Source organism: Microcaecilia unicolor, chromosome 7 (genome assembly GCF_901765095.1).
Source record: "Microcaecilia unicolor chromosome 7, aMicUni1.1, whole genome shotgun sequence".
In the NCBI taxonomy this organism is placed as follows: domain Eukaryota; kingdom Metazoa; phylum Chordata; class Amphibia; order Gymnophiona; family Siphonopidae; genus Microcaecilia; species Microcaecilia unicolor.
The window spans coordinates 218,114,536-218,127,090 of NC_044037.1; the positions used below are offsets into that span (position 1 = coordinate 218,114,536).

Below are 12,555 nucleotides of genomic sequence, written 5' to 3' on the forward strand. Positions count from 1 at the left end.
CCTCATTTTATATTTCAGGCATTAGACTGAAATTCATCACACCTCTTAAAGATCAAACTGTCAAAGAAGGGGAAACGGCTCATTTTGAATTTGAACTTTCTCATGAAAATATGCCAGTGACTTGGTTTAGGAATGATAAAAAGCTTCATACAAGCAGAACAGTTCTTATGTCTGCAGATGGCAAGAAACACAAATTAGAGATCAGTGAAGTTACACTTGATGACATCTCCCAGATTAAAGCACAAGTCAAAGGATTACAGACTACCGCAAACTTGAATGTCCTAGGTAAAGATTATTATGTGGATGAAGCAACAAAGTGCGTGGTACATACATTTTTGTATCTTTTGATTGAAAGTATCGGTAGCTCACAGTGTTTTGTTGGGTATTTCATTTCCAGAGGCTGATCCTTACTTTACAGTGAAGTTACAAGACTATACTGCTACAGAGAAAGATGAGGTGATCCTGGAATGTGAACTCAGTAAAGACGTACCGGTAAAATGGTTCAAAGATGGTGAAGAACTTAAACCTTCCAAGACGGTTTCCCTGAAGGCTGATGGGAAACGGCGAATTCTCAAGCTTAAGAAAGCTGAGAATAAAGACAAGGGCATTTATGAATGTGACTGTGGAACGGACAAGACGAAAGGAGATGTGAACATTGAAGGTAATTAACTTCCTCCTTTTTCTTTCATTTTAGGGAGTGTAGTTATCAACGTGGGCTACCATTAAGACATGTTATTTTACTACTAACTTGTGCTATTTTAGCAAAGGTTCCATTTTATGCAGTGAGACCTATTTATTAATAATGGGATTAACAATAAAATAACACCTTTTAATGGTAGCCCATGTTGATAACTTCACCCCTTAGTTGCAATCAGTGCTGAGACTCTGGCCCCATGACCCTTCATTCACAACTACCCTGGGACGATTTCCACTATTTTCGTCCTCCCCACTGATCAGGTAATAGTCTTAAGAGGGGGAGATATGCACCGGGACTCCTTCCATAAGCATAAACTTTAATTCCAGCTGCCAGGAACAATGGATATGCTTCTGTTTTCCTAGGAGCTGCCTCTGCAGTATCTCCAGCCCCAGCTAACCCAGAGTGTGGAAGGCATGAACCATGGCTCCTCCACATGGCAATGCACAGCATTGCCATTGAGCCACCAGGCTGGTCCATACTTAAATATTTGGGGATCATTATTTAATGCTAGTTATCATGTAACAGTACCAATAATTTGGAGAACTAGCACTCACCAGGCTCAGTTTGTGATAGCAGTATCATCCTTATCTCTAACCAACCTGAGAAGCCAAAGTCTTACATACTCAAGATTTGAACCAAAGTCCTATATGGAAGCACACAGCATTGCCAGTGAGCTATGGGGCCTTTTCCAAGACTTTTTATATATGTGAGACAAATAATACATCTTGTACTTTCAGCTCGTATTGTCAAAGTGGAGCGCCCCTTGTACGGAGTGGAGATATTTGAAGGTGAAACTGCACGTTTTGAAGTTGAAATCTCAGAACCTGATATTCATGCAATATGGAAATTGAAAGGAGAGACTTTAAAACCTTCACCCGTAAGACCCTATCTTGTAATATCTAGAATGCAAAATAATTACTCATTTAACAAAGTATTTCCTAAGATAAATTATTGTTACAAAGATTACTTTTTTGCCCTTAAAACCAGGACTGTGAAATGATTGAAGATGGCAAGAAGCATGTTCTTATTCTTTACAACTGCAAATTGGACATGACAGGAGAAGTTTCCTTCCAGGCCGCAAATGCCAAAAGTGCAGCTAACCTTAAAGTAAAAGGTGGGTTAAGGGTGGGATCCCATCATTAGCTTTTATTTTCTTAATTAAAATCACACACCACATGTATTAGAAATGCTGTCATTATGTATGTATTTATTTATTTATCGTATTTCCGTTCTGCATAGCATCACTTTTGAATGCAATTAGTGATAATTACATGACATTTTATATATTGTAACTCTCATTGAACCAAATAACCACAACGAGTACATGTTTTGAGCTCACATTGATTGCCTTTGATTTCAGAATTACCTCTCATCTTCATCACTCCACTCAGTGACGTCAAGGTGTTTGAGAAGGATGATGCTAAGTTTGAGACTGAGGTGTCTCGAGTACCTAAAACCTTCCGATGGTTGAAAGGAACACAAGAAATCCAGAGTGATGATAAGTTTGAAACTGTAGTAGATGGCACAAAGCATTCACTGATAATCAAGACAGTTGCATTTGAAGATGAAGGAAAATATATGTTTGAAGCTGAAGACAAACAAACAAGTGCTAAGCTGATTATTGAAGGTATGCATTGTTATAGACTGTAAACTTCTATTACAATGAAATAATCTATAAGGTTTTATAGAACTGTGTCTTTAAAAGTACATTTTAACAAATTTCATCTTATGTTTTAGGCATTCGTCTTGAATTCATTACACCTTTAAAGGATGTAACTGTGAAAGAGCAGGAAACTGCTGTGTTCACTGTCGAATTATCCCATGACAACATTCAGGTCAGCTGGTTCAAGAATGACCAACGCCTACACCCAAGCAAGTTGGTATCAATACATGATGAGGGCAAATTTCACACAATTACATTCAAAGATGTCTCTATTGATGACACTTCTCTCATCAAAGTAGAAGCTATGGACAAATCATGTGATGCTAAGCTTACTGTGCTCGGTAAGTGAATGCTGTATTCATAAGCTTTACTTTAGTGAATGTACATACTCTTTTATCAGGTTTTGTGAATTAATAATGTGCATAGTTATATACCATTTATAGTATTCTGTTTTCAAAAAGCTTTTTCCATTCTCTGTGGTATATACCAACAAATTCTGTACCTCATGACATGAATACAGATCACAATGTACAGTGCCACTAGTGGCATCATTTGTAAGTCAACAAAGAAATTGGAAAGAGGTCTGAGGGCCTCTGGAGGTCTGGGTTGGGAGATGTCCACAGAAGGATCCTTCAGATTTTAAGACTGAAAGTTCGTAGTGCGGATCATAATGAGCATCAGGAGATCAAAGACTTATGTGTGCTTCATGGTTGGGTCAGAAAGAGAGGAAGGAGATCAGGGAGGTTCCTTTAATTGGGAGGCAATTGAAAGGAGAGAAAATGAGATGCGGTGTTGTTTTTGTTTATGGGCTAGATATCAAGAGAGAGAAAATTAGATGATCGGAGCATTACGTGCATCAGGCTGGGTTTAGGAGACTTCACACCACTAGCCAGCCTTTTCCTTGAGCACTCCTGCATTCAAAAGCTGCATTTACATTCATTTGAATATTTAAGCACAGGTGCATTGATCGTAAAACTTTGGTACACAGGTCCTAGTAATAGTTGCTAGGGGTGTACAGCCCAAAAAGTTTCTCTTATTTAGTTTCCCATATAGCTTATAAGAATTCTCATTTTGTTTGTTCATTTTTGTTTTCATTTTGGAGGCAATGTCATCAACAGTGCACACTCTTCAAAAAGAATACACACTCTGGGGTTCTTTTGCCAAGCTGGGGGAAAAAGGTCCCTGCGCTGGCAGTGGGGGGCCGTTTTTGCCGCTCGCCAAGACCCTTTTTACCACAGTGGGTAAAAAGCCCCCAGACACACATGGCCATGCAGTATGAGAACTCTTACTGTGTGGCCATGCAGTGGGGAGCCCTTATTGCCACCAATTGAGGTGACGATAAGGGCCCCCACGCTAGCCCAGTGGTAACCAGGCAACGCGTGATGATCCATGATTATGGCTGGGTTACCACCATGTAAGCCATATCTGGGGGGGGGGGGGTTCTTCTTCCCCCAGAAATGGTGCGCACTCAGGCCAGGACTACTAACAGCGGCTGCATTGGGCCAGCAGTAGTCCCGGAAGAGTGAGCGGCTTTGTAAAAGGGCCCTTCTGTGAAGGGTGTGCACTATTTACATCAAGAATGAAAGAGGACATTTCAGGATTTTCCTGTCATATTTGTTAAAAAAAAAAAAAAGAAAGAAAGATGTAAAACAACATGGGAAATGGCATGTCATCATATTCCTAATAGTTGCATATTCCCTATTAAATATATTTCCCACAGAATCATCCTGTAAGTTGCAGTAACTTGAATCATTCATCTAACTGGGCAATTTTCCTATCATTAACTTTAAATGCAGTCGATTATCATTAAAATCAATAGTTGTAACATTTGTCTTTGTGACATTTTTATTTGCAGAGGGTGACCCATATTTTACCACCAAGCTACAAGACTACACAGCAGTGGAGAAAGATGAAGTCATTTTGCAATGTGAAATTAGCAAAGCCAAGGCACCAGTTAAGTGGTTCAAAGATGGAAAGGAAATAATTCCATCCAGGAATGTCGTTATTAAGACTGATGGTAAAAAACGAATCTTAGTACTTAAGAAAGCCTTGAAAAAGGACATTGGTGAATATACATGTGATTGTGGCACCGACACAACCTCTGCAAAACTGAACATTGAAGGTAGGAGGGTGGAATTCATTGCTTGATTATGAAAGTCTTGTGTATTTCTAGTCCCACTGGTGATGACTGTATGTTACTGTGTTTCAGAACGGGATATTAAGGTGGTCCGTCCTCTATACAGTGTTGAAGTGACAGAAACAGAAACTGCTCGCTTTGATACTGAAATCTCTGAGGAAGATGTTCATGGAATTTGGAAACTCAAAGGGGATACCTTGCAACAGTCACCAGTAAGAATCCTTTTAATATACTTACAGTTTTTCCGGTACTAAATCTTGTAATTCATTTATTTGCATAGATATATGTGGAACTACAGTAAAACTGTACACCAGGTAATCCTTTCTTTAAAAATAGCTTGTAATTAATTATTAGCAGTTGTTTATGTTATTATAATTTTTCAGAAGTTAAAACTTTAAAATCTCAAGATAATATCTGAAAAGTGGAGAATATTACTGGATTGGATATGTGTTATAGTTAGTTTGTTGCTTCACTTGCCGCACGTCCATTTCTTTAAAAACAAAAAGTGCCTTTTACCCACTGCAGTAAAAGGGGGCCTCGGCATGCGTTAAAAACACATGCTGGCACCAGCAGAGGCCTCCTTTTGCCACAGCTTCGTAAAAGGACCCCTAAGTAACTCAAAGGTACAAATAATGCTCAAGGACAAACCCTTGTACACTGGAAAGGACTTTCCAGGGTTAGAGTTATGATAAGACTACCAATAACGTAATCTCTGCAGAATGAATGTTGGATGTTAGAAACCACCTCTAAGTAGAAATGGTGGAGGTGAAAGGGGTCAGACTCAGGAGTAACCTGAGGAAATACCTTTTCTTGGAAAGGGTGGTGGAGACGAAATCTTTATCTGAATTTAAGCAAGCTTGGGACAAGTACGTAGGATCTCTAAGGGAGAGGAAGGGATAGTAGATGGCATGGAAGGGCAGACCAGATAGGCCATGCAGTCATAATCTGCCTTTATTTAAGACAAAAACAGTCACATAATCTAAGATGGCATGAGACAAGCACAGAGAGCCTGATATTCATTGCTATTTAACAGGCCAGGAATGGCTGCTGGCCGGTTAAATAGTGCTTAGCTGCCATACACTAATATTCAGTATGAGATAGCTGGTTATATCCATTAAATATTAGCACTTAGTTGCTAGCCACTAACCAGCTATGTCACTTGACTTCACCGACTAAGCGTGAATATTCAGCGCTAAACTGGCTAAGTTAAGTGGTTAAGATAGGCTGCTTAAATAGCTGACGTACCTTTAACCACTATTACCTTAACTGGCTAGTGCTGAATATTCACTTAGCTGGTTAAATTGCCGTGGCAAAAACTGAATCCAGATATTCAATGCCGGATACAGCCCGGCATTGAATATCCGGGGTTAGCACCACCGGTGGCAGCTAATCACACTGCCTACTGCCAGCTGAATATTGGGGGGGGGGGGGGGAGGACAAGATTTAGTAGCAAAAAAAAAATTTGAGGGAAACCAAAAGGAAGGAAACTGGACACATAGGTGCCAGCTCTATTGGTGCTGTGGATACTTGAGTGTGCCCAGTATTGAACAAACTCCTTCACCATATCCAGGGAGAGATCATTTGAAGTCCACTAACACCTACAATCATGTTGAAAAGTTGACTCCTGCTGTTGTGCAGATTAATGGGTCTGATTGTCCTTAATGGCCTTCACTCTCTATGTTTCTATGTAGCCCCTTCTATGTAAAACGTCCAGTTGGTGTACCTCTCTTCCAGCCAGAAGAGGTTCAGCCTACTCCTCAGATTCAGCTTATAACCTGCAGCTCTTCCTACCAGTATATCTATGGACCATTTTAGACTCATTTACCCTTTCCCTGTTATCTGCTTTCCCTGCTTCCTCTATTCTATCTAATTTGATTGTAACTATTTCATGTCTGATCTGGCAATAACCATTCAGTGCATTGTAAGCCACTTTGAGCCTGCAAAACAGTGGGAAAAACGTGAGGTATAAATGTGCAAAATAAATAAATAAATAAAATTCAGTCTGGCTTACACTAAGTCATTGGGAAATAGTCTCAGAATTCTGCCTACAATATCCTTGCAAATAAAAGATACTCCGCAGTATGAAACTTCTGTTTTTTAATGATCCAGATCAGATTACTCTTACCTAGGAAAACATAAAAAAAACTGACCCTGGTTGAGATAGCATCCCCTGACTCCTCACTAAAGTCTGATAATGATGTATCCTTTTCCTGTCATTTTGAAGATGCCATATTTTTCAGTTGTGAGTGTCAATATTTTAATTTTCCAGATATGTGATTGTGTAATTATGGATGTTAATGGTAATATTCTTAAATGTCTTGGAACAGTTGTTGGACACTTGAGAGCCCTGTTACTAACACTCCAGTTTTCTAAGCCACACACTTTCAATGGGCCATGTCAGCATTAGTGCACGGACAGCCGCTAGCATGGCTTAGTAGACAGATCCCTAAAGCTTAGTGTGCACTAACAGATATTAGCAGGCGCTAAATTCCGCTTGGGGTCCATAGGTATAAAATAAGACACACATCATTTATCATGTGCTAATGTACATTAGCACATGCTAAGGTTTCGTAAAAGGCCCCCTTAATAAATAGTACATGCTGATAATTTAAACTCTTTTTTAAGATAAGATAGTTTTCTTGGGTTTTTTTTCCAATTGCTAACTGGTTGACTGTCCCTGTAATACTCAATTTATTGGCCCTTATTCTAGATGCCCTATTCACAATCTACACATGCAACTACTATTTGTAGAGTAGAAGGGGGCATGGTTTGGGGGAGGCTAGGGCAAGACCAAAATCTATATGAATAAACCCACTTCAGAAAGGAAACACAGGTATATATCCCGATATTTCAACAATGGGATTTATAGCTGCTCCTTTGCACTTATATGTTTTGCAAAACTGTTCATTTTGCCCTGCCCTTTACATAAGAGATTAAGGGTGTTGTCCCCCAAGACCCCCATTTCCCTTTCTGAATCGTATGAGGTGAAGCATTGCAGCTTCTATTATTTACTAGCACCATGACCACATGTAGGTTTGTGAAATGGCAGACATACACATGTATGTTGTGAAATACCAACATACATGTGTAAATGTCAGTACTAACACATGTAAGTAGCTAAGGTTTCTCCATTCAAACTTTCAACATGTATCTTTGTAAAATGGCTGCTTCTGATGCACATACCAGCAAATAAACAAGCACTCCTGCATGTATTTTAGAAAAGGCTCTGTGCCGTTCAAATCCTACTGCAATTGTACACATCCTGACCTGGTTGTATCAACTCTGATTTTTACATTCTATCTAAAATGGGGCTGACTGTGTATTTCTTGCTTTATGTGTAACTTGGAAAATGTTGAAAAGTTGTAATGCTCTTTCTGACACTATACAAATCTCTTTTTACAGGAGTGTGAAATTAAAGAAGAAGGCAAAAAGCATTTCCTTATCCTTTACAATTGCAAACTGGATCAAGCTGGTGGAGTTGATTTCCAAGCAGCTAATGCCAAATCCAGTGCTCATCTCAGAGTTAAAGGTAATTGTTTTCATGTATGTCAAAATTAGTTTATCTTTATTATGTATTGGTAGATTCAGTAATGATGCAAAAATCAAACATATTGAAACATTTTAAAAACACTATTCTTGCCGTAGATGCTGACCAGGAGTAGCCCTTTTTTAAACAGAGATAATTTATTTTAACCCTAGGACATAATGGTGTTCATAAAGTATATTCATCAAATCTATTAACTTGTCCACTCATGACATCATACCATACCTCTTCCATAGAATAAATCAAAATTACTTATCAAATTGGATATAATGATTGCAGCTTTATTGGTTGATTTACAGTCACACATGCTGGAACCTCACCTTTCTGTCTCTAGCCCCCCCCCCCCTCCCCCCAGGTTTTCTGCTATGTTGGGTAGAAGCCTTCATAGGACTAGCAAGGTTGATTATCAGGCATACCTCCTGGAAGGGATGTGCCAGCACTCACACTCCCTTCTATTGTTCTAGCTGCCCCTATTTTCTTCAGTAGCAAGGCTTTCCTCCAGTTACAAGGCCCTACCTCAAGGCCTGCCTTACCATGCTGTAAGCAAGCCTGAACTGTTACAGCTCCTTACTACCAGCCTCTGCTAAAGCTATGGCTTGCCCACATGCTGGCACTTTGAAAACCTTTCCCTTTCTTTCTTAACTGTGAGGTTCAACATCCCCCCCCCCCCCCCCCCCCCCCCCTCCACCACCACCACCACCACTATATGACAAGCTGTCTAATAGAAAGAACAAACAACTCAACTACAAATAATAAATTGCAAGCCAAATTCACAGCACATCTGCCTCATGAATTCAAGTAATATCTGTGCTTCTTATAATAGCATGTGACCATGCCGCTAGAATAGGTGGTCAGATCAGGGATGACATGGATTGGAAAGCAGCAGAGGCTAGAATTGGGGTAGCTCCAGTGTTTGAAGTCCCTGTCATCCTTTGGCAGGATGATCACCAGTAGTGGAGAGTGGTGTGTTCTCTCGCCCCATAACCGGCAGCACCTGCATGCATCCCCTCTACCCAAGTGCATGCATTGCTGCCTATTTATATACACTATAGTACACGGAGTATTTATTTTATTTTGGTTCCTTTATTTTGGCCCCTCCAGACTAGCATGACTACTCCTCTGGAAGTTTTCATACATATTATTGTTATTGTGATTTTACATAATCATTTGTTATGAAAGTAAAGCATTGTGGAGAAAGTGTAGGGCTGGCATTTTAGCAATAGGAAAAGGGTTCACCAAATTGACATTTTGTGTAAGTGCAACCAGGTTGATGCCATTTGTTCCTACCCAATTCATCCAACCTTATTTTTAGAAAGCACATACCTTAAGCAGAAAGAGGCATGGGGTTATTGGCAGGGAGATAGATGCTTTGCAGAATTACTGCTGACCATTTTCATCTCAAGAAAATGGCTATATGCAAATAGAGGGTCTCCAATGACCAGACCTTTTCCTCTCCCTAAGTGGCCCTATTTTAAATAGCTCCAGGACTGTACTTTGATTTATTGGGGAAGTTGCACTTGAGATCAGTGAACAGCAGCTCTCATGGGAGTAAGAAAGTAACCTGAAAATATCTTTTGTGCTTGGAAAAGCTCGAGTGATTGGCTTGCTGAGGCCCCTAAAGGACGTGACGGTGACAGCTGGCGAGTCAGCTACCTTTGATTGTGAGCTCTCATATGAAGGTATCCCAGTAGAATGGTTCTTGAAAGATCAGAAACTGGAGCCCAGTGATAAGGTAAAATTTCCACAAAAGGTCTCTGCTCATGTATCTTTTTCTTAAAGCGAAACATGCATTTGAGTTGTCCCTCCATTTTTCAATTAGTAGGAGAGTACTAATGTCATTGGTGATATTTCGTAGGCAGCCATTTATCATTAAAACAAGCTGAGTGATCATGCTCTTTTTCAACTGGATTTTTAAATACTGTGAAATGCAAACGAAACAAATGTTTTATATTCACATTTGTCTAACATCACACTATAACCACAAAATACGAAAAACTGATTCTATGATGTAATGAAAGTATAATGTTAATATCACTACCATTAGTGGTTTTGATAAGATGCCTTTCCCAAGCTGTTCTCTTTTGAATACATAGCTGGCATAGAACATTCTGCATATACAGGTATTAAGGGATTCAAATTCCATTTCAGGCAGTTGATCATAGCTTCCAGATAACTCTCTGGCCAGATTTGCCCTCTAAGCATTTCTCACCAGCTATTTTTAATCCCTCTTAATGTGCTAGCAATATGTTTTACAGTGTGGGAAGTCAACAACAACAATATATATTTGTAAAACTTCTCATATAATGGTAGTTAATGGGTGTGTGAATAATTCTTGCTTGACTTTTTAGGTTGTTGCACGTGCTGAAGGAAAAGTTCACACACTTACCCTTCGGGATGTTCAGTTAAAAGATGCTGGTGAAGTAAAACTAACCGCAAAAGATTTCAAAACACAAGCTAAGCTTATTGTGAAAGGTAAAACTGAACAATCTCAAAACCTCCTTTAATGTATGTTAATTAGAAAATAGCTAATGGTTGTATAGCAGATAAAGGCTTTATTACTACTAACTGTAAGTAAGGGAAGAGGTTCTCAGAAATCAAGCATAACACATCCACAAATTCATTTGGTTACACCTTCCCAAAAGAATGAACAGTGTAAATACCCTAGGATATAATTTTTTATGACATATGTGAACTACGTTTTGTTAAAATAGATGTTAAATTATCTCCTACACTTACTGCTAGAGGAATTCTGCACAAAATCGTTAAAAATACATAAATAAATAAAATCCTGGGCAAAAAGTTTTTAAATTCTGCATAGTTTGTAAGAATTCTGCAGGTCTGCACTCTTTGGGGCCCTTTTACTAAGCTGCAGTAAGCACTATTGCATTCTTAGTGCAGTTTGAAAGGGCTTACCACACCATAACATTTTTTTAAACATTTTATCACAAAGGGGGCATAGAGTGGGTGTTTTTGCACTAATTAGTTAGTGCAGGTACATTACTGCCCGCTAGCTGATTAGCACAGGGTTAGCACATAAGCCCTTACCCCCTACAAAATAGGTGTTGGTGTGTGCTCACATGCTACTTTTTTAAATAATGGCCACGCATTAATGGCAACATTAGTGTATGGCAAATAATAGAGAAAATGGAAAGTCAGCCATTTTCCAGCTATGGTAAATATGTCCTTAACAAGAGAGAAAGACCTGCGTAAGAGCATGCTAAGGCCACTATCTACCGCTGCTCAGTAAAAGGAGCTCGTAATTGTAATTACTTTTTTATAGAATTCCTTCATTCTAAAGACATGGCTTCTCCATGCCCCAAGCCTTACCCCACCCCCCAGATTTCTCTTTGTTCAAGTTGCATTCCCCACTAGCAGTCTCATGCACCAACTAACTTTAACCTCCTCCCTAGATGATCTCCCTTCCTGCAACTCCTGGTTCAGTCCCCAGTATTTCTGCCCCCTTTCTAGAGTGGATACCCACAACTTTCTTTCTCTCTTTCCCTATCCCTTAACAAGACTCCTCTTCAATTCTCTCTCCATCCCTCTGTTTCTCAGTCCCTGCCTCTGCACACCCACTACTCCATATCTTTCTCTCAGTCTTCCCCCAGCACATACCCATAGCTATCTCTCTCAACCCTCCCTCCTCTGGAAGATACTCCCATAACTCTTTCTCAATCAATGTCCCCCAAAACACACCACAGCATATACCCCCATAGTTCTCTCTCAGTGACCACACCCCATATACTTTCCTGGGGCATACACCCCAAGCTGTCTCCCAATGACCATTCACCATAACTGAATCACTCCATACATCTCTCCAGCTTTCTCTCTCTTCCCTTCATGCACATATTTCCTCAGCTCCTGCACACCATCATAAACACCCAGCGCTCTCCCTTACCGCTGCGTCCTGTCCCAGCACACAGACACCCAGCACACTTCCTTCCCCTTTCCCCTTTCAGCACACAGGCACTAGCTCTCTCTCCCTGTCCACTCCAATGGCTTAGACACCCAGCTCTCTCTACTTTTCCCCCACCTTTTCCCCCTCAGCAACAAACAGGCACCCATCTCTATCTCCCTCTCTTCTACCCCTTTGGCACCTCCATTTGGACTCACATGCTCACACCCTCCTCCCAGTCCCTGGTCCAGCACTGATCACAAGTGGAAAAGAAGGAAAGCGGCTGCTCATTGGACTGCATCCTTCCCCTCTGTTGCTTTGCTGCTGCTTACCATTATATGCAAAATTTATACCATGCAGGACAAAATAAAGCCCCATGGTTCAAATTTTGCATTTAGCACCCGGTGACAGAAGAAGAGGATGTGGCCTGACATGGAGTCATTCTCCTCTTCCTCTGCTTGTAATCAACTGGAGGAGGATGTGTGCATAAGTATACATGCACTCTGAAGATTCCATGGGGGGGCGGGGTAGTAGGATGGGAGAGGAGAGCAAGAGAATAATCCAGTTTGAGTGCTACTACTGCTTCCTTGTCCCTATGCAGAATTCTTCATAAGAGGGG

The 12,555-nt window shown here is 40.3% G+C and overlaps 1 protein-coding gene across 1 annotated transcript in view; it reads left to right on the forward strand.

Moving 5' to 3' along the window:
- TTN (titin) overlaps positions 1-12,555 on the forward strand; it is a 470,266-nt gene that overhangs the window by 295,896 nt on the left and 161,815 nt on the right. Inside the window, exons 174-184 of the mRNA XM_030210848.1 lie at positions 19-285; positions 398-661; positions 1,435-1,574; positions 1,685-1,811; positions 2,058-2,324; positions 2,435-2,701; positions 4,216-4,482; positions 4,570-4,709; positions 7,900-8,026; positions 9,631-9,773; positions 10,390-10,513. Coding sequence (XP_030066708.1) covers positions 19-285; positions 398-661; positions 1,435-1,574; positions 1,685-1,811; positions 2,058-2,324; positions 2,435-2,701; positions 4,216-4,482; positions 4,570-4,709; positions 7,900-8,026; positions 9,631-9,773; positions 10,390-10,513 — 2,133 coding nt within the window. The remainder of the gene's footprint in view (positions 1-18; positions 286-397; positions 662-1,434; positions 1,575-1,684; positions 1,812-2,057; positions 2,325-2,434; positions 2,702-4,215; positions 4,483-4,569; positions 4,710-7,899; positions 8,027-9,630; positions 9,774-10,389; positions 10,514-12,555) is intronic.